The sequence below is a fragment of the Monopterus albus genome, unplaced genomic scaffold, assembly GCF_001952655.1.
Source record: "Monopterus albus unplaced genomic scaffold, M_albus_1.0 scaffold174.1, whole genome shotgun sequence".
Taxonomy (NCBI): Eukaryota; Metazoa; Chordata; class Actinopteri; order Synbranchiformes; family Synbranchidae; genus Monopterus; species Monopterus albus.
Genome location: NW_018128054.1, coordinates 1,413,481 through 1,436,399, shown reverse-complemented (window position 1 = coordinate 1,436,399; position 22,919 = coordinate 1,413,481). Strand labels below are relative to the sequence as shown.

The 22,919-nt window shown below is 39.6% G+C and overlaps 5 protein-coding genes across 11 annotated transcripts in view; 2 read left to right on the top strand and 3 right to left on the bottom strand.

Moving 5' to 3' along the window:
• Positions 1-3,928, bottom strand: part of e4f1 (E4F transcription factor 1) — a 7,500-nt gene extending 3,572 nt beyond the window's left edge. Inside the window, exons 1-8 of one of the 5 annotated variants that reach the window (XM_020616344.1) lie at positions 3,895-3,928; positions 2,156-2,286; positions 1,725-1,879; positions 1,587-1,632; positions 934-1,115; positions 620-740; positions 377-529; positions 14-243 (exon numbers count right to left, since the gene is read on the bottom strand). In XM_020616344.1, the coding sequence (XP_020472000.1) occupies positions 14-243; positions 377-529; positions 620-740; positions 934-1,115; positions 1,587-1,632; positions 1,725-1,879; positions 2,156-2,252 (984 nt within the window). In that variant the 5' untranslated portion in view covers positions 2,253-2,286; positions 3,895-3,928. Of the gene's footprint in view, positions 1-13; positions 244-376; positions 530-619; positions 741-933; positions 1,116-1,586; positions 1,633-1,724; positions 1,880-2,155; positions 2,344-3,090; positions 3,177-3,894 lie in introns of those variants that run through there. The other 4 variants (XM_020616343.1, XM_020616345.1, XM_020616346.1 and 1 more) reach the window with 4 other exon arrangements.
• On the top strand, positions 3,174-7,921 carry narfl (nuclear prelamin A recognition factor-like). Of its 2 annotated transcripts, none has more exons than XM_020616348.1 (11): positions 3,174-3,343; positions 4,178-4,273; positions 4,382-4,525; positions 4,681-4,810; positions 4,939-5,073; positions 5,359-5,477; positions 5,585-5,714; positions 5,798-5,879; positions 6,288-6,425; positions 6,753-6,910; positions 7,198-7,921. In XM_020616348.1, the coding sequence occupies exons 1-11, from the start codon at positions 3,182-3,184 to the stop codon at positions 7,437-7,439; spliced, it is 1,536 nt and encodes a 511-aa protein (XP_020472004.1). In that variant the 5' UTR covers positions 3,174-3,181; the 3' UTR covers positions 7,440-7,921. The 2 variants fall into 2 exon arrangements, with proteins under 2 accessions (XP_020472004.1, XP_020472005.1); XM_020616349.1 differs by lacking the exon at positions 3,174-3,343 and adding an exon at positions 3,582-3,767.
• LOC109969453 (hydroxyacylglutathione hydrolase-like protein) lies at positions 7,912-13,439 on the bottom strand. Of its 2 annotated transcripts, none has more exons than XM_020616351.1 (9): positions 13,302-13,439; positions 12,915-13,057; positions 12,478-12,542; positions 12,251-12,368; positions 12,015-12,123; positions 11,083-11,186; positions 10,687-10,788; positions 9,209-9,288; positions 7,912-8,779 (listed from the first exon to the last, which is right to left on the bottom strand). In XM_020616351.1, the coding sequence occupies exons 2-9, from the start codon at positions 13,035-13,037 to the stop codon at positions 8,629-8,631; spliced, it is 852 nt and encodes a 283-aa protein (XP_020472007.1). In that variant the 5' UTR covers positions 13,038-13,057; positions 13,302-13,439; the 3' UTR covers positions 7,912-8,628. The 2 variants fall into 2 exon arrangements, with proteins under 2 accessions (XP_020472007.1, XP_020472008.1); XM_020616352.1 differs by having other exon boundaries at positions 12,915-12,988.
• A 229-nt stretch (positions 13,440-13,668) lies between these two features.
• Positions 13,669-17,181, bottom strand: LOC109969532 (hydroxyacylglutathione hydrolase, mitochondrial). Its single transcript, XM_020616473.1, has 9 exons — positions 17,023-17,181; positions 16,357-16,529; positions 16,047-16,111; positions 15,737-15,854; positions 15,538-15,646; positions 15,256-15,359; positions 14,957-15,058; positions 14,793-14,872; positions 13,669-14,691 (listed from the first exon to the last, which is right to left on the bottom strand). Exons 1-9 carry the CDS (start codon positions 17,087-17,089, stop codon positions 14,592-14,594), a joined length of 918 nt encoding a protein of 305 aa, XP_020472129.1. The 5' UTR covers positions 17,090-17,181; the 3' UTR covers positions 13,669-14,591.
• On the top strand, positions 16,483-19,352 carry fahd1 (fumarylacetoacetate hydrolase domain containing 1). Its single transcript, XM_020616474.1, has 2 exons — positions 16,483-16,552; positions 17,380-19,352. The coding sequence occupies exon 2, from the start codon at positions 17,471-17,473 to the stop codon at positions 18,155-18,157; it is 687 nt and encodes a 228-aa protein (XP_020472130.1). The 5' UTR covers positions 16,483-16,552; positions 17,380-17,470; the 3' UTR covers positions 18,158-19,352.
• Positions 19,353-22,919: the final 3,567 nt, after the last annotated feature.

Here is a 22,919-nt window from a genome sequence, read left to right as displayed (position 1 = left end):
TTTCTCAGCTGACCTGTTGCTCCTGCATTGTTCCATCCACCTCCATTGTGAAATGGACCTGATGGAGGACCTCTTGAGTACCAGCCTCTACCACACTGACAACAGCAGTTTGAGTCTCCATCATCTCCTGCTCCTCTGGCTGCTGCTCCAAAACCACTACCTCTGGTTGGCTATCCACTACAGCATGATTAGCTTCGACACCTGGACAATGCACACAGACCTGTCTGTGACTCCATGGAGGTTCTGTATTATTAATATGATACTTTTAAAATCTCAAGTACTTCATGAGAACCTACAGCTTATTTGCTTTGATTGTGCAAGATTTAGCACAGATACACTTGTCACAAGGTAACAGTTCCTTCTGTGTAAATCTGACCTTTTTGTACTCCATCTTTGCTGACCAGGATCTCCTTGTACTGAACAAAGCGGATCTTTTCTGTACAGGGTGTGAGAGCTTTAAGGTGTCTGGTGAGGGCACCTGACTCTCTGAAGGACTGGCCACAAAGATTACAACGATACGGCCGTTCATCTGCAAGAGAAGTCAGAGTTATCATTAGGTCAAATTTATCAGAAGACAACAATTCAGCATAAAAACAGTCCAGAGGTTTACTCTATGTACCAGTGTGACGACGGTTGTGGCGAATCAAGGAGCCTTTAGTACGAAAGCAGATGCCACATAAGTCGCATGAGAAGTTCTTCTGGTCAGTGTGAGTTGTCATGTGAGTTCTCAAGATATTGGTCTGTCGGGTGAAAATAGAGCATATTAGAAAGGCAAGATTGGCAACATAAAGTGTAATAAACACCATGTCTGCTGCCACTTATGAAAATAATTTTAGCAATTATAAAAAAACTCTCATTATTCATCTCAGATACTCTAATAGCAATATTTCCTGATCAGAGATGCGCACAAATGAAACATAGCCTATGGCTTACCGTTTTAAATGTCTTTTGACAAAGCTGGCAAATGTAGCGTCCCTCATGGTTCATTTCGTAAACAGGCTTGTCACTGTCAGCATTATCAGATACCAATCCTTCAGCCACATCTGACTGGTCACTGAGTTTCTGTGAGGCAATTTTCTTCCTGCGCCCTCGGCCCAGCAGACTACTACTTCCTTCTATATGAAAAAAGGACAAAATAATATTTTTTGTTTAATTGCCCTACAGATCTATGCAGATTAGAGCTAAATTAGTTAGCCAATCACCAAAAATAAAATAATTTTTTTTTCAATGTATTGCTTCAGTCACCCTTGAAGTAAAAATTACTGAGCACTAGCTGATCTCAGCTTCTCAGCTTAGTGGGCCCCATGCTTTTCTTTGTTACACATTGTAGTAAAGTGAATATACAGTATTTGGGTTTTGGACTGATGGTTGGATAAAACTAGCAAGTAATTACAGTGACCTTGTCACTTGAGAGACATTAATGGGCACATTTCACCGTTTTCTGACATTTTACAGACTAAACAATTTATCAACAAAATGCCAAATGAATCTACAATAAATACTTAGTTGGAGTTAAGATGATGGGCTGTTGGGTAAAAAGACAAGACCACCATCAGTGACTTTCACTGGTTCATCTGAGGATGCACCTTTAGCTGTTTTCTCCTCTGCAGAACTTCTGTTGGCTGCAGCAACCTGACAAAAAAAGCAAAATATTCCAGAGATCTACATTTAAATTACCCCTGCACTTTGAGATTATTGTACATAAAACACATCGCGGCCCTTACATCCGTGTTGGCATCCCGGCTGCTGGCCTCCTGTACCTCGACACGTTTGCACTTGTCGTGCAGCTTGTGCTGAATGAAAGTTTCCAGCGTGGAAAATTCGGACTGACAGCGTCCACATTTGTGCACATCTTCATCTGACAGCATAGACAGAAAACCTATCAGAATCAGATAAACTCGGAAAGCATTTGCGCTGCAAACTCCCAGTGGTGTAGTAATGATGATGCTGATGTAAACATTTCTAATTACGGTAATGCTCACCGGCTGGACTTCTAACTAAGAGGATGAAACTAACAACTGTAGCCCATACTCGTGTTGCTAATGGTAGCTAACGTTAGCTGCTAGCAACATCTCACAATGCAGCAAGTTAGCTAGGCCCACACGTAAGAATTGATAAATATTTCAAACTTGTTTTAGCTGTTAAACGGACTAACCTTCGTCCCCTAGCGTGGTCTGAATGATGATCGTCTCCTTGCCGTTCTTCGTTTTCTCCCTCACCGTTTCTGCCGTATGATTATTTTCTGCATTCATGTCGTTCGAATTCTCCGTCTCTGTCGCAACGCTGCTACAGGGAGGGAAAACATGGCGGATTTACGACCCCAGGTAGTCATAACAACAACAAGGCGCCTGCGTACGTACTTTAACTTGACAGAAGAGGAAAAACGTGCAGTTGGTGGGAAACACAAGAACATTTTTAACAACCAACTTTAATTTGGAATGTCCTAGGAGGCTTTCTGTTTTACTTTTTAACTACAAAAACCATAAACATTGTCTAGAGTCCATCGGCAATCTTCTTTCCTAATTCCCAAAAAGAGCAGGTTATATGTTATAGCTGAATTACATTCAATTTATTTATAAATGCATGTGATTAAAAGCTGATTATTCAGAATTTATTCACTATTTTGACAGTAGTAATACAGGTTCATTTTGCTGTCACAGCTAACTCTTCAAACAGACATATACAGCTGATGGGGCTGCAACTAACGATTATTTTCGACATCGAATAATCAATAGTCAATTCCTTGGTCCAAATGCAAGAAACTAGTGAAAAATGCTCACATCTTTCCAGTGCCTAAAATAATGTCTTCAAACACCGTACAAATACAAATAAATAATACAGAAAACTGTACAATGTCTTATTCAGCATTCCTTTCTTGAAACAATTTAACACAAAAGTGAACTAATATAAACAAACAAATTAAACATGTATAGATAACATTTACAAGAAGAAGCTCGTGTTAGAAATAAAAACAAAAGCTGAACTAGTTGGACAGAGCACTTGACTGGGTGATGAGTGGCAGCTATATAAAACTGTGATTATTTATTTGTTTGTTTGAAAAATTCGTACCTATAATGCCCGTGTATTTACCTGTCTTGATGTACCTTATTCCCAGTGGCTGACAATATTTTTCCTTTTTTAAGATTACTATTACCACAGGGCTACAGCGCATGCAAAATATATGAACATCTTGTGGATAGTGAGGTTTGTGTCTGGTAAATCAATGATAGCTATTCACGACACACAAGTAAACAACAAACGCTTTACGGCAGTAAATATGGCTTCTAACTTCAGCGGAGTGCTGCAGTTGACAGATCTAGATGACTTTATTACCCCTTCTCAGGTAATGACACAATTGTAACATATACGATTTATTCCAAAAGAACATAGGTAACGCGTATGATTTGACTTTACTTCGCTTATAAAAGCAGAAAACGTAGCGGAGTAGCGGCAAATGTACTGAACTAGTTAGCATGCTTATGGTTATATGATCTTGTCATTGCCGTTGTGTGAGTAAGCAACCCCCCAAAAATATCCCCAACATTGATTCCTTCTTTACAAAAACGTATTATAATGCGATGCTAAGTAATTATTTTAACTAACTGATCACAGGGTGTAAAATCTGTGTTTTTTAAACTTCAAGATCGTGCTACACAGTTAGCCTGCTGCTAATGTCGGCAACAAGGCAACTGCGATGAAATAGTAGAGGTAACTTGACCTAATGTAGATGAGTGACGAACACTGGCAACGCCTCACAAGCACTAATGGTTAGTATATCGTATCAGTAGACAGTACAGTACTACACTTTGAATCACTACCTAAATCGTTTAGTAAAACGCCATCGATAACTGTTGACCACGTGTGTTGCCAGTTAATATCATCTAGATTTGTCACCTGCCAGATGCTGAATGATGTGACACTGGTGCTGTTTGAGTTGTTTCTCCATTTAATGTCATCTTTGAGCTTTGTGAAGAACAAATGCTTGCTGGCTACTCAAGGCATTTTTAATAAAGCTGTTTGTTTTGTATTTTATTGTGTACTCATTGTATTTCCCTAATTCCTGTTCAGTTCTGCCAGGTGCCTCTGAATGTTATTACAAATGTCTGTGTTTATCTTGATCACAAAATTTGTTAATGGAATGGAATTTGTTGTTTGGTTCGTTTTATCTGTTTTGCAGGAATGTGTCAAACCTGTCAAAGTAGAAAAGAAACAAGGTAAATCTGTGGCCAGAATTCAAATAGAAGATGATGGCAGTTACGTCCAAGTCAACCAGGTAACGCAGCCAGGGTGCCATAAATAAAACCTATGTGTGAATTATTAAAATTGAAGTATTGCACCACCACCATCATTTATGTTGAATTAATTTGCCTTGTGACTGTAGGATGGTGGGAAAAAGAAGCTGGAGAAAGCAAAGATCTCGCTGAATGACTGTTTGGCCTGTAGTGGCTGTATCACATCAGCAGAGAGTGTCCTCATCACACAGCAGAGCCACGAGGAGCTTTTCAAAGTGCTGCGTAACAACAAGGTAGAGATGGATATGTGTTTTAATGCTTTTGTATTATGCCTGGTCATGATTGCTTTTGCAGCCTTTAGTAGTTAGCTTTTAGTCAGTAATGACAAAAATTACTTTTGGTGTCACTTTTGGTGTTCATGTATGTGCCGTTTGGATTTTAACCACAGACCAGTGCATCAGAGCAGAAAGTTGTGGTGATATCGGTGTCACCGCAGTCCAGAGCCTCCCTTGCAGCACACTATGGCCTCAGCAGTAGTGAGGCAGGCAGGAGGCTTACCTCTTTCTTTAAAGGCCTTGGTAATTGCAAATGTTATTTTTTCCATTTTATTTAATTGATACAACTCACAGTAAAGCAAGAAATCACAATAAGATGGGTTGATTTTGGCAGACACAGCCACACCTGAAGATTATTATTATTATTGCAGGGGTGCATCATGTATTTGATACAAGCTTTAGTCGGACCTTCAGCCTGCTGGAGAGCCAAAGGGAGTTTGTGGAGCGTTTCCAGAGGAAGGAGCAGGACAGCAAGGCCCTGCCCATGCTGACATCTGCCTGCCCAGGTACTCCACAAAAACCCTGAATAATATAGATAAACATAATTAATATAATGTAAAAGTAGAATTAAAAGTAATTAGCTTCATTTGTATCTAATTGTGATGTTGGTGGTGCATTACTAACTTAATAATAGCCTTAATAAAATGCACAATGTAGCATCAGTCGCTTTTGTGTAATATTATTTACATTTGTTGTGTTATCAGTGTTTATTCAAAGACCACCAGCAAGGCCAGGTTCCATTGTGTGTGTGTGTGTGTGTGTGTGTGTGTGTGTGTGTGTGTTTTATTCAGGTTGGATCTGCTATGCAGAAAAGACCCATGGGGAGTTTATTCTCCCATACATTAGTACCATTCGCTCTCCGCAGCAGATGATGGGTTCTCTGGTTAAAGGCTATTTTGCTGAACAACAGGTACATAAATTAAACATATAGTTTTTAGTATCAAATAGACACTCTTAGTGTTTGGTGCCAACTAGTATGAATTTATGCAGAGGTGTGTATTATGTGTGTGTTGTTAGGGCCTGAGTCCACAGCAGATCTACCACGTGGCAGTAATGCCCTGCTTTGACAAGAAACTTGAGGCCTCGAGGACAGACTTCTACCTGAACAAAGCTGAGACCCGAGAAGTGGACTGTGTCATCACCTCTGGTACAGTAACTATGCTCAGGATGCTCTTTATGTCTGTGAATGTGGAATATCTGCTTCTTTACACTTTTAATTCTTTCATATAGGAGAAGTTCAGAAAATGCTGGATGAGGAGAATGTGTCCCTTAATGACTTTGGGCCTGCAGTCCTAGATACACAATGTACAATGTAAGTTCTGTGTCATTTTGCTTTTTTCTTTAAACCTGCAATATATTGTCTGTCACCAAGCAATTCTAAGCAAAGCAAACTACCTCTTCGGGTCATACACTAGGTGTGGACTCAAATTAGATGAGCTACAAGATCAGTAAGATGCCTTCATTTTCATATGTGAACAGTGTTTTCCTTTGTATTTACAGTATTCAGCTATGGGGATACCAAAGCAGAAAATTATTATAATGCCTAGAGAACATTTAAATATATAATAAGTAATGATATGATTTCTTGAAGAAAATTAGACATTACAGTTAAAAGAAAAACACAATATATTTAGCCCAGCACTTTCCTAAATAATAAGCCATATCACAAATATCCAGAGTGACAGTTTCACTCAAACCCTGCTTTATATTCTTGACCCAGGCTCAGCAGCGTTTGTGGGGATGAGTTCCTGAGTCATGCTGGGAGTGGTTCAGGGGGTTACCTCCATCACGTCTTCACCTATGCGGCAAAGCAGCTGTTTGGAGAGGAGGTGAAGGAGCTCACCTACAAGACCCTCAGGTGAGTCTGACTAGGCTGCTTAAACAAGTTTAAATGCCTTATGGTGGGGCCCAGGTTAATTATGCTTCCTGCATCAGTCAGGCTAGTGTGAATGAAGGACAGTTCCAGTTCATTCAAATGACGTTAATGCCAGAACATCTTTCCTTGTAGAGAATGCTTAATGATATTGTGTTCTATTAGAGACTTTATACAATTAATCATTTTTATACAGACTGAATGTTTGGATAAATATAATTAATTGCACCATCTTACTTATTTTGTGCCTTATTTGTTTAAGAATTTTTGACTAAACATACAGTACCTTCCCACTTCAACCCCCCATCACAGGAATAAAGACTTCCAGGAGGTGACTCTAGAGAGGGATGGAGTAGTCCTGCTGTCCTTTGCTTCCATGTACGGCTTCCGAAACATCCAGAATCTGGTGCAGAAACTCAAGAGGGGGAAGTCACCTTACCATTTTGTAGAGGTTATGGCCTGTCCCTCAGGTAAGGAGAAAAATGCTCAAATCATAACTTCCAAAAATCCTACATTTATGCATCTGTTATACTTTTTCTCTCAAAGTTCATTGCACCAAAGATATTAAATCCTATTCCAATGTGGTTCAAATTTAATATAGCCACTGTTTGAATGAAAAAAAGCATCATCTTCTTTTTGTATCAAACGTGTCACTGCAAAGCACAACTGGCACATCTCCACTACACACCTTGACTATTGTTTGCAAGGGCATTAAAACCCAGCATATTTCCCTCTTACCTTCCTGTCAATGCATCAGGTTGTCTCAATGGTGGTGGGCAGGTGAAGGCCACACCTGGTCAGAATGCAAAGGAGCTTCTCCAGACGGTTGAGGATCTCTACAAGGCAGAACGCCCCCTGGCCCCTGAGGATGACACCCGTGTGGCTGAGCTGTATCAGTCCTGGCTCCACAGTGTAGGAGAGGAAAGAGCCAAAGAGCTGCTGCACACACAGTACCACACTGTGGAGAAGATGACCAGTGGGCTCAATATGAAGTGGTGATCACTGATTTTGCCTCAGTTCACGTTCAGCTGATAGGATGATTTTGCAGAATTTTAGGCCACAAGTTTTAAAAAATGTTTTTTAACCAGACAGTGACTACAGAATGTGTGACCATTTCTGTCTCTGTTCAGAGAGAAGGGGTTTGGGCAATGGGTTTATGTATGCCAGCAACTTTTTAAACAACCTTTCTCCTTGTCCAAAACCTGTGTGCCTGGCAAGATGTAAGACCAAGGCATAGATGATGATATACATTGAAGCAAATCAGATTGGGTGGTCTGATGACTTGCTATTACACTACTGTGCTCTCAACTTTAAAAATAGTAAATCATTCATTTGCACGACACCTGTTACACACTGGAAATGTGAGTTGAAATAATACAAAGCAAAATCTAATTCCATGTTTGTTTAACATAATGAGTGTGTATATATATATAGGTTTTTTGAAACATGAAGATGTCCAATAAAACACAGATTCAGGTTAATAACGTTTTATTGACTGATCTTGACTGATTTAGTTAAGCACTCTCGCAAGGTACAGGTGTAGACTTAGGAATGAAAAGCAGCAACTGACATTCATAGTGATGTACACTTTGTTGTTTTTCTACCCTTGTGGGTAACAGATACCTGTCCTAATACTGTGTAGAAGGTGGACTCTAAAAGACAGATACATTCACATTAATTGTCTTGTATATTAAAACTGTATCTCTTGGCTGCAAAAGAGTGCCTGGGAAGTATAGACTATATGTCCATACTGGAATTAGTCAAAAGGCTATAAATGAAAAAAAGCAGTTTTAAGGTTACCAGACAGGAAATAAACATATACAGAGTACAAGAGCATTTCAAAGAAATTAAACATTCTAATACAAATAAGTCAAAGAAATTCTCCCAAAACCAGATACTCAAAATTAAAATCTCATCCATTTTAATGGAAATTGTTATTAGCATCTACATAACAAACTGGGAAACAAATGTTTTAATTAATTTACATTGTAGGAGTATTTAATGGAAGCAGCTTTGTGCTGGCCTTTTTGTACAATGTGCATAATTACTGAAACACCACACATGTCCCCTGAGGGTCACCCAGCAATATAAATTGTTTAAATTTAGTGTAAAAGCAACAATGGCCACACTCTACAGTCTTGTGTCTTGCTGCATTCAGTTGATCAACCTAGAGATCTGAAACTGGATCTCAGGGTCTGAGAAGCCCCCACTCCAAAGCCAACATGGCATGGGGAGGAAGTCTCTCCTTGGGCTTCTTAAGTTTGTCCTTCTCCTTCCGCAGGACCCTCAGCACCTCTATGGGGTCTGTCTTCCCTGTGAATTTCTGCACACCTTCCTGTCTGCAGTAAAGGAAGAACATATGAAAAGAGAAATTAACAACTAAGACAAAGTATAACAAAACTATGGCAGGAAATGTGGTAATTCAAAAATCCACTGTTACTAACAAATCCTGAAACCTATCAAGTCGATCACACTAATAATTATATCATGTTTGCATAAACGAAGTCACCATTAAAAGAGCAAACAAGTATACACATAAGTCCTGTACTGGCAATGCTGCAAGAAGCAACATCTGTGTGATTTAAATGAAAAAAAAACAAAGCTTCAGGGAGATTTTAAAAATTTCAGGCAGGTCTTTTGGATCAGTTACCATTATCATTTATTACATCTATGCACCTATAGTATCTATATTCTTTCAAATACAGCTAATGCTACAGGTCAGTCCCCAGCTATTGCCAAGATGGCTAGAGACAATGTTTTATACTCACGACAGGCGAAGAAAAGGGTTGTATTCAAATTCCTCCATTAGGGTAGATGGCACTGTGGGCTTGTCATCATCGTCTCTTGCCTGGAGACACCAGGACTGTCATGCAACTCGCCATAATAAGGTTTTCTTATCTACATATATAAAGAATAACTAGACCGTAAATATTCCAGATTTTTGTTTTTGAAAAAGACCAAAGCTGGCAATGACTTGATCCTACATTACCAATGGTGTGGCCAAAGCCTTAACTAGCTTATTTCACCGTGCCACACACCTCCAATGTTGTCCAGCAATTCTTTTACTTGTTTTATCTCACTTCATGGTCTTGAACAAGCCAGGATTCTCTTTTAATTGTTCCAAAGTCCAGGACAAAAACTTATGATGAGGCAGTTTTTATGTATTAATGCTCTAAGTCACTGCAGCAGTCTGTCTGAATGTCTGAGAGCAGCTGAAACTGTTTTTTATCTGCATTATTTATTAACTTATTTTATTGTATTCATGTTTTAAGAGGTTTTACTCCATTATATAGGTTTTATTTTTCATTATATTTTTTTCTAGTTTTAGTTTATTTCATATATTTATATAGTTTTTCTTCCTTTTAAATTTGTCACATACATTAATCTCATTGTTTTCAGATTGTTTTCATTCATTTTCTACCGCTTAGTCCCTGAACGGGGTCACGGGTGGGGCCGGAGCCAATCCCGGCCGGCAATCGGGAGAAGGCGGGGTACACCCTGGACAGGTCGCCAATCCATCGCAGGGCTAACACATAGACAAACAACCACACATACACGCACGCACTCCTATGGGCAATTTTAGAGACACCAATCAACCTAAGCTGCATGTCTTTGGTCAGTGGGAGGAAGCTGGAGTACCTGGAGAGAACCCACGCAAGCACGGGGAGAACATGCAAACTCCACACAGAAAGGTCCCAGGTGGGGCCCGAACCCGGAACTTTCTCGCTGTTAGGCAACGGCGCTAACCACTGTGCCACCGTGCTGCCCAGGTTGTTTTTAATCTTCTCATTTCTTCTGTCTTAACTTTTGAGTCTTTTATAACGTACTTGAATGAGCCTGCAAAAAGGTGCTTATAAAGTTTAACTGCCTGATTGATAACGGGCACCGTAGTTTATTTGGAGTCAGTCCCACAAACAACATCCTGCTGCTGGAAATACTACCCTAGAAATCCAACTGTGTATTAATCTGAGGCCGAAAATAGCCCAGAGACAATGTACCATTTAATTCTTTATGAGTAATGTTTGCCAACCACTACACTGACCAACAGTTTTGTGGAATACTTTAGCCTTTTTCAAAATGTACAAAGTATATACACTTATGAGCCGTTTTAAAAGGTTTATGTCTTTACGGGCTTGGAGCTTAGAGCCACAAACTAATGCATTTTTAAGGATTTGGTCTTTTGTTGACAAAAAAAGTAGAATATTGCAAACATTATTCTCAGAGCAGGTTTTGTTGTATTGCTCACCCTGGCCCAGCTCAGCATTTCTTTGACCTTCTCGTTCTCTGGCTCCACCAGCATAGCAAACTTCAGGTTCTTAATGGTGTACTCATGTCCACAGAACACCTTCTACAGATGAACAGAGCATGATTTACAGTCGGGAGTAGATCACATACTGTATTAGATATTTAGATACACTGACACACATAGCAGTAGACCTTCTAGAAACGTGATCACTCTGGCTGTGGTCTGTGGACTATGACAGATGACAGAGAGTCATGCTGCCCTGAATCCCTTCATTGTATGTGTGTCTTTTCATTAGTGTGACTCACTCTTGCACTGGCTCTCATATGAGGTAATGTTAGCTGTTAACCCCGTGAAGACTGTGCACAGCAATAACAACTATCTCTTAGTTCCACTAACCGTGTCTTGAGGTAGGGAGCCCAGCACATGGGTGAGATTGTGGTACATCTGCTCTGCTGTTCCCTCAAGAAAGCGCCCGCATCCACCAATAAACAATGTATCCCCTAACAACCAAAAGACACATCAATGAAATGTCACAGAAGGCAGGGATCAGTCCCTGTCAACCCAGTGAAGAAGAACAATAAACAGTGTGCTCTTCAACAAGGATTCACTTGGTAGATTTGCAGTGGTCTGATACTCCTTCCATTTCAATATTATCGCTTGCACAGTGCTCCTTGGGATGTTTAGCTTGGGAAATCTTTTTGTATCCAAATCCGGCTTTAAACTTCTCCACAACAGTATCTCTGACCTGCCTGGTGTGTTCCTTGTTCTTCATGATGCTCTCTGCGCTTTAAACGGAGCTCTGAGACTATCACAGTGCAGGTGCATTTATACGGAGACTTGATTACACACAGGTGGATTCTGTTTATCATCATTAGTCATTTAGGTCAACATTGGATCATTCAGAGATCCTCACTGAACTTCTGGAGAGCGTTTGCTGCACTGAAAGTAAAGGGGCTGAATAATTTTGCACGCCCAATTTTTCAGTTTTTTATTTGTTAAAAAAGTTTGAAATATCCAATAAATTTCATTCCACTTCATGATTGTGTCCCACTTGTTGTTGATTCTTCACAAAAAATTACAGTTTTATATCTTTATGTTTGAAGCCTGAAATGTGGCAAAAGGTCGCAAAGTTCAAGGGGGCCGAATACTTCCGCAAGGCACTGTATTTAGCATAGTTGACTAAGAAAATAACTGATGCCACAAAAGTGCATTTTTGCCTCCACTCAGTGAGTATACTGTACAGGTACAGTATAAGCCGTATTTGGAAATATAGGCTACGTCTCAGCTTTCATCTGGTTCATCCGCTGTTTACGTTTAACGACAAAGACCTGTGAACACTGCAGGGGCGTCAGAGCACTCATCTTCCCAAACAAAGTAGCACATGTGACCAGAGGTATGGCATGGAGTAAATAGGCACCTCACATTGATGGAGTTAAACTGCAAATGGAAAAAACACAACATCAAAAGACAATGTGGCAACAACACAAGAAAATTTGTATTTTTTTAAATGATTGACATGTTAATATCATAAATGGAACACTGTCTCAGTTGTCCTATTTTGCACCTTGAGTTCCTGAGCATCGGTGACTTTATCGGTCAGACCCCCAATCCGATCATCTCCCCCATAGACCCTCAGCTGAGGAACGTCCTTCAGCAGGCTCTCATTCCCCCGAGCATGGTCCCTGATATGTGGAAACAGATGAGTTATTACAGTAGCAATGACTTGCTGGGTATTAATGATATACTCCATTTCTAGCCTACCCCTTCTTGTAACCCAAACACTGTTCTTACCAGTGATGGTGTGTGGTGAGAACAGCAGTCAGAGACAAGCCCTCTCTCTTCACTATTTCTAGCAGCTATCCAAAGAAACAGATGTTTAGCTGTTAGCTGTAGTTCCCATATGTACTGTCTGTCCAACTGTCAATATTTCCAGTACTGACTGTATTTATTGTCTGTAAGTAATATAATTATTGGCTATTTTAGTCTACTTTGTCTCTTATGCTCCTTTATTTATTAAATGCAGTCTCATTATTTTAGTTTTATTTATCATTTGTGAGATGCCTTCATACCCCAGCACAATCCTTTCTTTGTAATCCGTTACTGCTCAGTATGTTGTAGTTTTATCACTTGTACTAAAACAGAAGACCAGAAAAGGCTAAAGAGTATCAGAAGGCTACTTTATGAGGCATAGTCTGAATTAAAAGTCCGAATAAAAAAGGCTGTCTCACCCGGTGTGGTACAGCAGGATCCACAGCTATGGCCAGTTTACTCTGCTCCTCTATCACCAGGTACATGTAGTTGTCTTCCAGGACAGAGATCACCTTTACTTTCATGACACCCCTCACACGCATGCGCACCACAGTGCGCGACACTTTAGAGGTTTAAATTACTCAAGATTACTTAAATCGACAATTATCCAGCTATCATTCGTATCAGTTGTTAACGTTGTCACTGACACAGTTAAGCACTAAGTTAGCTAATAAAAGCATGCTACCGTTAGCTGCACCAGTCTGCAAACAACCTGACTCTGGCGATGTGTCATGAAACTGAACACTTTCTGCACCTTTAACATTAATTTAATGAGTCGACGCAAGTCATGAAAAACAACACGTTACCTCAGTTCAAATGATTCCGATTAAGCTGCGTACACTTGCCCTGCTGTTTTACTGTGAAAATTATCCCACATTTCTGCACAGAGTAGGAAGTTATCGCGACATGATCGACCCAGCATGTCAAAACCAAGACATGTTAATCGAGCCAGAGACATTCAACTTATTTTCATCTGTCATATCGACTTGAAAATATTTGTAAATACATTTTGAGTATAAACTGATGAAAACGCAAGTTATTTACAACAAATAGCGTACAATCTAAAAACCCTTGCACGTCTTTACTTTGAAAGAACAAGATGTTTCGTTTTCATTTATGAATTTATTGGATATGTTCATTGTGAATATAGTACCACAGTTAAATTTTGAGGAACTTTACATGAAAATGTCCCTTTTTCCTTTACTTCTTCTTCGCTATAGGCTATATTAGGGTAAAATATGGGATACTTTTAGAATAAGTGAAAACACCCATGTGGTTGTATGGTGCCTTAATTGTTCCAACCTGATCAGTTACATTAAAACTCTGCGTAATGTTCATCCAGGAATGTTGTATAATTTTAATGAGGTAATTTGATGATTAATGCTTTTAGTATTAGTAAACTACATTTTGAAGGCAAAACAATTTATTTCTACAACAAATGTGTTCTACTGTGCTTCCCAGTAGAACATAACGCAGTATTTTTTGTACTTTACATACAAAAGAGCATTTGAGGTGTCTATCATTTAATGCTGACACTCCAGTACATAGACAATTCTGTGCTCACAGAAATAAAATGCATTAGTGCTGATTTTATCATATATAACATGAATAAACATTCCAGGTCACAATAAAACACTGATACAAAATTTTACAGACAAGGAAATAACTTTGCCAATGTACAGAAATTTTACACATTCTTCATTCTACATTATTCATGTGACTCCCTTTCTTAGATTTCAAATTTAAACACTGAATGGAACAGTGTGAGCATCAATATATTACAAATACTAAATAGACTTTATAACTCCAAATTCACAGATTAACAAACTTATCATTTAAAGCATTAAATCAATGGCCATATATTCCTTAAAACGAGCACCCGAACATCAACCTAAACAAACTAAACCATGTTTATAGCTACAATATATTAGGGCTGAACATAGTGATAAAAGGTTTCTGCCATGATAGAGCAATCTAGTAGCATTTCTTTCAAATGGCTTTGAAGAGGAGTTGCAGATGTTTTCTTTAGGATACTATAAGCGGCTCGCAGTGTTGTAAGCTGCTGTTCAGAAATGTCAGCACGAGTGCACGAGGCATCACTCCTTGGGCACGCGGAAACCATCCTTTTCTTTCCGGAGACTTCTCATGGTTTCAATCGGGTCTGTCTGCTTTACGTGATCTTGGACGGACTTCTCCCTAAATTAAACACCAAAAAATACAGTATGAGTAAGCCAGTCACATCATATTAACTGAAACTAGTTTTAAACAAACTCCAATCTTCTGAAGTAACTACTTACTTTACTCTCATAAAGGGGTTATATGTGAATTCATCTGCTACAGTGGATGGAATGGTAGGTTCACCCTCGCTGCATTTCTCCTACAGAAATAAAATGCTTTTTTAAAATTTTCATTGATTAATCAACAGACTGGGGCAATAACTGCTTGGATGTCAATAAAATACCTTTGCCCATGCTAGTTTTTTCTGAATGACTTCATTGTCTGGTTCCACATGACGAGCAAATTTCAGATTGCTGACAGTGTACTCATGACCGCAGTAAACACGCTTAAACACAAACACACCACTGGTAGTCAGTCAAGCAACTTTGGCAATATATCTGACAGCTTTTAAACTTTAAAAATGAACACTTAGCTCTAATCTCAATTAGCTTCAGTTTTAAATATTCAGTCAGTTGCTTTTCGAATGACTCATGTCTTCAGTGTTACATTTAGACTTATATTACGGATGGATTATATATTTACCGTTTCAGGAGGCAAGCGTCCCAGAATTTCTATCAAGGCTTTGTACATCTGCTCTGCTGTGCCCTCAAAGAATTTACCACAACCAGCAACAAACAGTGTGTCCCCTGTATGGAAAAAAAGAGAAGCATCCTTTGGGCTTTAAAGGTCACACATGACAGGGGGGCCAACTTGTTACAGGCTGCATCAGTACTGACTGATCAAGCTTTGGCAGATTAAAGGTTTTGCCATTGTTGGCATTTGTTTGCGCAGTCTGATCTAAAAGCTTCATGGGATTTGAGGTACCTGTGAACACAGCTGGTGGCTCAGTGCTATTTCCTTGTGTCACATAGTAGCAGATGTGGCCAGTTGTGTGACATGGTGTGAACAGACATTTGACATTGAGTGATCCAAGCTGGAAAAGAATGACACCAGTAAGGAAACATCAGTAATCTGGGTCTTACTGTATATTTGGGTTCTATGATACAGAACTTTGTGGCCTTACTTTAAAACTGTGGGAATGAGAAACTTTCTTTGTAATAGCATCAACTCTGTCATCTCCTCCATAGACCTTCAGCCCTGGCATTATCTTCACCAGCTTCTCATTTCCACCAGCATGATCCCTACGGAGAGAATATGATCAGTTATTGTTATGACCCTTTGGATCAACAGAAGAGTAGTTTCATGCAGATATAATGGTTTCCTAGCATGTTAGCCTTTTAGCTCTAGTGTTTGTAGAATGCTATTGTGAATATAGTATGAATACTGGGGGTGACGTACACCTGTGTATATGTAAAATTAAAATGTAGCCCTACCAATGATGATGGGTGGTCAGAATTGTTGTGAGTTTTACACCATGTTTTCTGACAGCCTCTACAACCTGATGAAAGAACAAACACATCTAACTAAAATATGTAGTTGAGAAACATAAAATATATAATACATATATGTATATAATATAACATAGAATATGTAGCATGAAAACACAGCATTTACTTCTGACATATTGTGGTGTAGAATTATTAAGTAGCAAAAAAATGAAAAAGTACTCAAGTGCATCAAAACTGTGCAGAAGCTCAGTACTTCCGAGCTGTTAATACAATAAAATATAACGGATGCACAGACCTTTATTGGCTCCACGGGGTCAACAATAGCCGCTTCTTTGGAGTCACCATCGATCAGGAGGTACATGTAGTTGTCACTGAGTGCGGGAAGAAGTTCAACCCTCATGTTTGCTTGTTCTACCAAAGAAGGTTTCCTAACTGCGCTGTGAAAGAAAGCGGCTGCGTGGGCCTGGACTTCAGGTGCGACATAAGAGAATGTAAGTCAATATTTGACAAGATACCAACGTCAGACTGATATAGACACCCTGTTAGTCTTATTTAACTCTTTACATTCATATAAAAGCTGTACAGTTTTATGACACGCACAGTTTTCCCTAAAAATATATATTTTTATGTACTGCGACACCAGAAACTATACAGACACTTCGGCTGCATTAATGGCTGCACTTGAGCAAATAGGATCATTAGTTCAAGTTAGCTTCGATGCTACCTGTAAAAAAAAGTATAGGCAAGCTTTTTTAAAAATCACCTAGCTGCCACAGAAGTGATCTAACATAAGAGTCACGAGAAAAACAGAGTTGCGACGTTGGCTCAGACAGGCAAACTGTCTTCCTCTCAAGACACGAGAAAATAAAAATATGTTAGCACTCCCTAAGTACATTCATGTAAACAAACAAGCATGCTAGATAGTTTGGATGCTAACAGTGAAAAATCGTGCGGACCGTACCAAATTTTAAAGTAGTTGCAGCTCCTATTAGAGTGCAGACACTCCCTGCTAATGTCCTGAATAACATACCAACTGCTACAACCTTAAAATATTCACATAAACCAGAAGTTTATTTCTGGTTTATTCCGTTTCCGCCCCCTTTTCAACTCTAAATTCCCAGGCTCCACCAATCAAGTCTGAGGGAGTGGATCTTGAATAATCGTCAATAAACTGACTATTCACGTATTTTTCCATCTATACTTATACAACAGCGAATGTGTGAGGGTGATTGGTTTACATTTTGGCCCTGAAACATCTTTGAAAGCATCGATAAAATGATTGTGTCATGACCAATGATGTGTTTGTGTGTCCCTTCAGGCTTGCCGTAGGTAAAAACCCAGCTGTTGCAGTTACAGCGTAGGTCAAAGTTTAGTTAAACTGTTGCTGATCGACTTAATATTACACCGCAATGACGGCACGAAATATATCTCGGTTTTGGGAATGGGGGCGAAAGATTATTTGTGTTGGGAGAAATTATGCAGACCATGCGAAAGAGCTAAAAAATGCGATTCCTGCAGAGCCTGTTTTGTTCCTGAAGCCTCCTTCTGCATATGTAAGAGAGGGCTCCGCTATCCTAGTCCCTCTGTACACCAGCAACCTGCACCATGAAGTGGAGTTAGGGGTAGTGATCGGAAAGGGGGGCACAGCCATCCCTCAGTCCTCCGCTATGGAGCATGTTGCAGGCTATGCTCTGTGCTTGGACATGACAGCCCGGGACATCCAGGACGAATGCAAGTCCAAGGGTCTGCCCTGGACCCTGGCCAAAGCTTTCAACACCTCCTGCCCCATCAGTGAGTTCATCCCCAAAGAGCGCATCCCTGACCCGGGCAACGTGAAGCTGTGGCTCAAGGTGAACGACCAGCTGAGGCAGAGCGGCTGCACCTCCCATATGATTTTCTCCATCCCCTATCTCATTAGCTACATCAGCGACTTCATCACCCTGGAGGAGGGGGATCTCATCCTGACTGGGACTCCTCAAGGAGTTTCTGCGGTGACGGAGCATGATGAGCTGCAGGCTGGGATTGAAAACGTTATCACAATGAGCTTCAGAGTGGACAGACAAAGTGAAACAAAAGACACTTATAAGGCAAAATAAACAAACTCACAGGAACAGAGTGATTTTACTGGAAACTTATCATTTTAATCTTTTCAATATCTGTGTAGATCAGCAGATGGCGCTGTGGTGCCATCTCTGCCAAAACTATACAGTATTTCTAATGAAATTATCGCTGCCTTATGAGAATATGTTGGTTACACTGATTACTACATCAATCTGTTTTACTGTATCCTTTACTCCCACCAGTGATTTCAATATCATTAAACATGCATTGTCACTATGTTATTTTAGACTTCACCTGAAGTATTCAAACTTTTACTCAGATAAAAGATGCAATCATGTGTTGTCATTACAAGTAAAGAACCACCATTTAAACAGTTAGTAAAAGCATGAATATATTATCAGCAAAAAGATCAAATGTGTTTTTAATTAAGAGAGAATGGCCCTTGTCAATGTTAAATACTATAATATAATATATACTTTTCAGAAAGAGGTACATGAAACAAAATACAGTATGATCGCAAGATTTATTGTTCCTTGGTGTAAAAGTCACAAGCTGCCCATCAGTACTTTAAATTTTAAGTATACTTTCTGCTAAACCTTGTGTACTTTTATTTAGGCAAGACTTTTACTTGCAACAGAGTATTTTATTGGTACCTTTACTTAAGTAACTAAACTGAGCACTGCCTCCACCTCTGAGGTGCCTTTCAAATGTGGAACACATTATGCAGCTTGTTGTGTCAGCAGAGATGTGTTTCCCTCAGAAAAATCGATGGGGTTACGCTCAGTCACCATATTTCTGTTGCAAAATATCATGTGGATGTAACTTCCATACACTGAAGCGTGAGCAGTGAACTGTGTTACCTTTCAGTTTACACTGCCATCTGGCTCCTCTTTACCAATCTAATAAACCATAAAAGAAAGGACTCTAAAAGCCATTTAATAAAATGTTAACTTAACCGTTGCTATTTCTGTTCATCTAGTGTAATTTTGACTTTCAGTCTGTGTACCGTCAGCATAACCACATTCTTTCTGGCCTGTTTAACATCTGTTCTAGATTCAATTACAATTCTCCCACAAGCGTCTCTGTTTTAAGGATCAATCAGAGCTTCCATCAGCCTCTGCCTTGCCAATCTGCTGTAACCTGAGTCTGTGTACATCATCTTCCCACACCTGTAGCTGTAGGGCATGTTATCTCCAAGACTGACAGTATGCATACCCTGGTCCCCAGGGGATTCTGGGTTTACAAATGTTTCAGTCTTTAGAACAGTTATGACAGATCTAATTATATATTGGTATCTGGGAAAAGTACAGTAGTAGTGGCCTGTTTTCCCCCACCATGTTAAAACACAGAGCAATGCTCACTATAACATGTGCTCACAGGCATGATCCTTTATGACATATAAATCATACTATTCATTGTCCGTGTGTGACTGAAGGTATCACACTCTCACCGATTTTAACAATGGCTTCAAAGCGCAAGCTCAGCTCTGGTTTAGCACTTGCCATGTGAAGTGGGTATGCTGTCATCAAGAAGGAGCCTGAGAATGTATATTTGACGTGTTCAAGGCAAAGGGGGGTTTACATGGAGACCGCAGTCTTCTTTTTTAACAACTTATGACATGAAATCACACCAGGTGGTAACTGAAATAAAGAGCAGAGCTTTAAGGGAAATTCTTCAGTCAACAATGTAGCTTTTCTACCACATCCCAGGATGTCATAAATACATATTTCAGCCATGTTAGGAACTCTAGGGATTATAATGTTGGTCTCTCTGTTTATTGGTCAGTCCACCACTTTGTTCCAGACAGAAATATCTCAACAACTACTGGGTGAACTGGCACATGACTTTTCCTCTAGGTTCCCAATTTGTGGTTTTGAGTGAAATGTCCCAACAACTACTGGATGAACTGCCATAACATTTGGAGGAACCTGTAGTCACCCGGGTGATGCATTAACGTGTAATCATTATCAGGTAAATGCTTTAATTTTGTTGATTTATGAAATACTTCAAGGCCATTAGCATCAGCCTCAGCTGTATTTTGGTTTAGTTCTGTTAATGTTAACATTTAACTACTGCTGTGCCTTAGTCTCACGAAGGCACTAGCATGACTGTAGACTCTTGTTGTTAGCACTTCTTTCACACTACCTACTTCACTGTGCAGTATCTGCTGAAAGCCTCTTGAGCCCACGTAGAGATGTAATTTGTAGCCATCAGTAATTTTAGTGCAGCGGTGGTGACTGGGTGAAATCACTTCAGTTCACATAGAAAACAACTTGAACATGACTACATGTATCCGTGTTTCATATGGATCCTGAAAAGAAGATCAATAATACCGCTCCCACTTTTTTTTTTTTACAGTTAACTCCAGTTAAGTTAGTGTTTGTAGAAACATATACCTTCAGTAAACACACTTAAAAGGAAAAACAGTCTCTTTTTTTATTTAAAATGCTACAATATATGACCCTTAGATGACTGAAAGGCATCTGAAAATTCAAAGTGATTTTACATAGGCATTTTTGTCATATGAAAGCACCCTTTAACATTAAGTATACTGCTAGGAGATGTAACATGTGAAAGTGTTTTACAGCCTGGCAATGTGAGTATGTTCAGAAATGACCATTTATGATGCCTCACTTTGTGCGCTGCATGGTTGGTCACCAGACAGTGTTGTGGTGTGGCCAGTCTCTTGCAAAAAACACCAGCACATGCAATCACTGGAAGGAGTGAGTCAAGGAGAATGTATATGGCACACTGCATCAAAAACACATACACTTGCATGTCCAGGAAGACAGAGAGGCTACTGGCTATGCCTTGCCTTTCATGTGTCTCATCATTGACACGACTGACTAGTTCTCCTGCATGCAAAAAAATTACAGTGCATTTAGTTTTTCAGTCTGTCATACCAAATTAATAAGTGGAATGAGTAAAGCCATGCAGCAAATCAAAAGCCAAACTATGGGGCTGTAATTTATTCTTGCAGAATAATCAGTGGGATCATTGGCCAATGAAAAGAAACCATGCATGAAGTCCAGGTGCAAGCCTCCTTCATTCAGACTGACTGACTATGTGTAGTGTGTTAATGCTTTGTTTGAAAGTGCAGGTGGGAAAGGAAGTGAGTGCATAAAATTTAACTGTATTTGTTTGTTTCTTCATATGTGATTGGATTTCTCTAATCCACGGGTGATCTTTCAAATGTGTTTCCAGAAGAGTTGGGTGTTTGTTTTAAAATGCAGTTTTATTTCCTGTGTCAAAAGTTTCCACCTATTTGGCAGCTATGTCTCAGTTAGTACCTCGTCAGCCAAGTAGTCTCTATATAAACTTAGGTTTGTCAAGTTTTCCAATCAAGACCTAATAAGCTAGCTGGTAGTGTATTCTAGACTAAAATGGGAACAGGAATATGTACTGAAAGGTGTCCAGAAAAACAATGTTATAAAATTCTATTGTAATAGTACTTCATCCCATGTGCCTAAAAAGTTCCCCAATTTGTGTTGAGCTACCATTTTAAAATATCATGAACCCAAATGGCTTTCTCATCAATTGCTGAACGTAGGCACTTTCATCTTCCAAGCTAGCTTACTGCTTATGGTGCTGCAAAAAATGACGTGTAGTGATGTGTGCAAATATTAAATGTCAGATTTCAAATCAATCTTTGCTGTGGTGACACCAAAAGTAATATTGTAACTAGTTGTTTTTGGAGGGAGTAACTGTAATATTATTACTGAACTCACATTGTAACTTTTTACACATGGCCCAGCACCTAGCAAGCTACTGTGAGGCCTTAGCCACTGAGAAGAGAGAAAATCCCTGAGCACTTATTCCCTGAATAAAAAGAGACTGTGGTATGGGTGGAAAATGTGTAGAGTACTCAGTATGAACCATCTTCATTTGTGGCTGCTCAAAGGAAAACCACATTTTACACTCTAATCCTACTTTATATCTGCTGTGTGGAAACCAGCCCCCATTCCTTCAGTGCAGCCTTCAGAGTGGTTCATCCCTCCCTTAGAGTGTTTCGTTTTAGTCTGCCATATTCTCAAATAAGAGTCACCGCACAAAATATACGTCCCTCATCACCCCAGATCTGAAATAGTCACGGCGGCCTGTAGCTGAATCCACACTGGGCAATTTTCACTCATGCAAAAAAATCCACAATGGTAGGAATTGATGGCATGCATTAAACTGTGGGCTCAAAGCCTTGGAAGCTGCATGCCAGCCAAAGCACAACAAATTACCATCCCCATGAGAAGGGAAGACTTGGAAATTTATGGAGCTGTAATTTATTGTCTTTGTCTTTTTGGTATTTTGGACAATTTTAACTCGGAATATCCTGCATTTCAAACAAATTTAGAGACAAATATGTTGTCTGCTTATCATCTGGATTTGGCACAAGTTTCAAATCTGACATCTCTTTTTGATTTTAAACTGCTGCATCCAGGTTGTGGTTTGTTAGATTTTACCCAGTTCTTTTATTGAAAGTGCAAGAAGTGAAGACAGGAGAGGACTGTATAAAATCAACAGGAGGTTTACTCAAAGTCTGGGCACAGGTAAGAAAAGGCAGCGCTGGGATCAGAGACACAGAGCTCCCGCAGGAAATTCGTTCTCTCAGCCCCGAGTTACATTTTCACGTTACATTTATCTTCTTGGGCTAGGTCTGCCCTGGACAGAGATACAACATTTCACACTTCGTAATCCTATTGGCCATTTGGTGTGCGCAGGTAAACCCGGCTGCACCTGCTTGCTGAAATGTGATCTAAACCAGGTGTGTGTGTGTGTGTGTGTGTGTCTGTGTGTGTGTGTGTG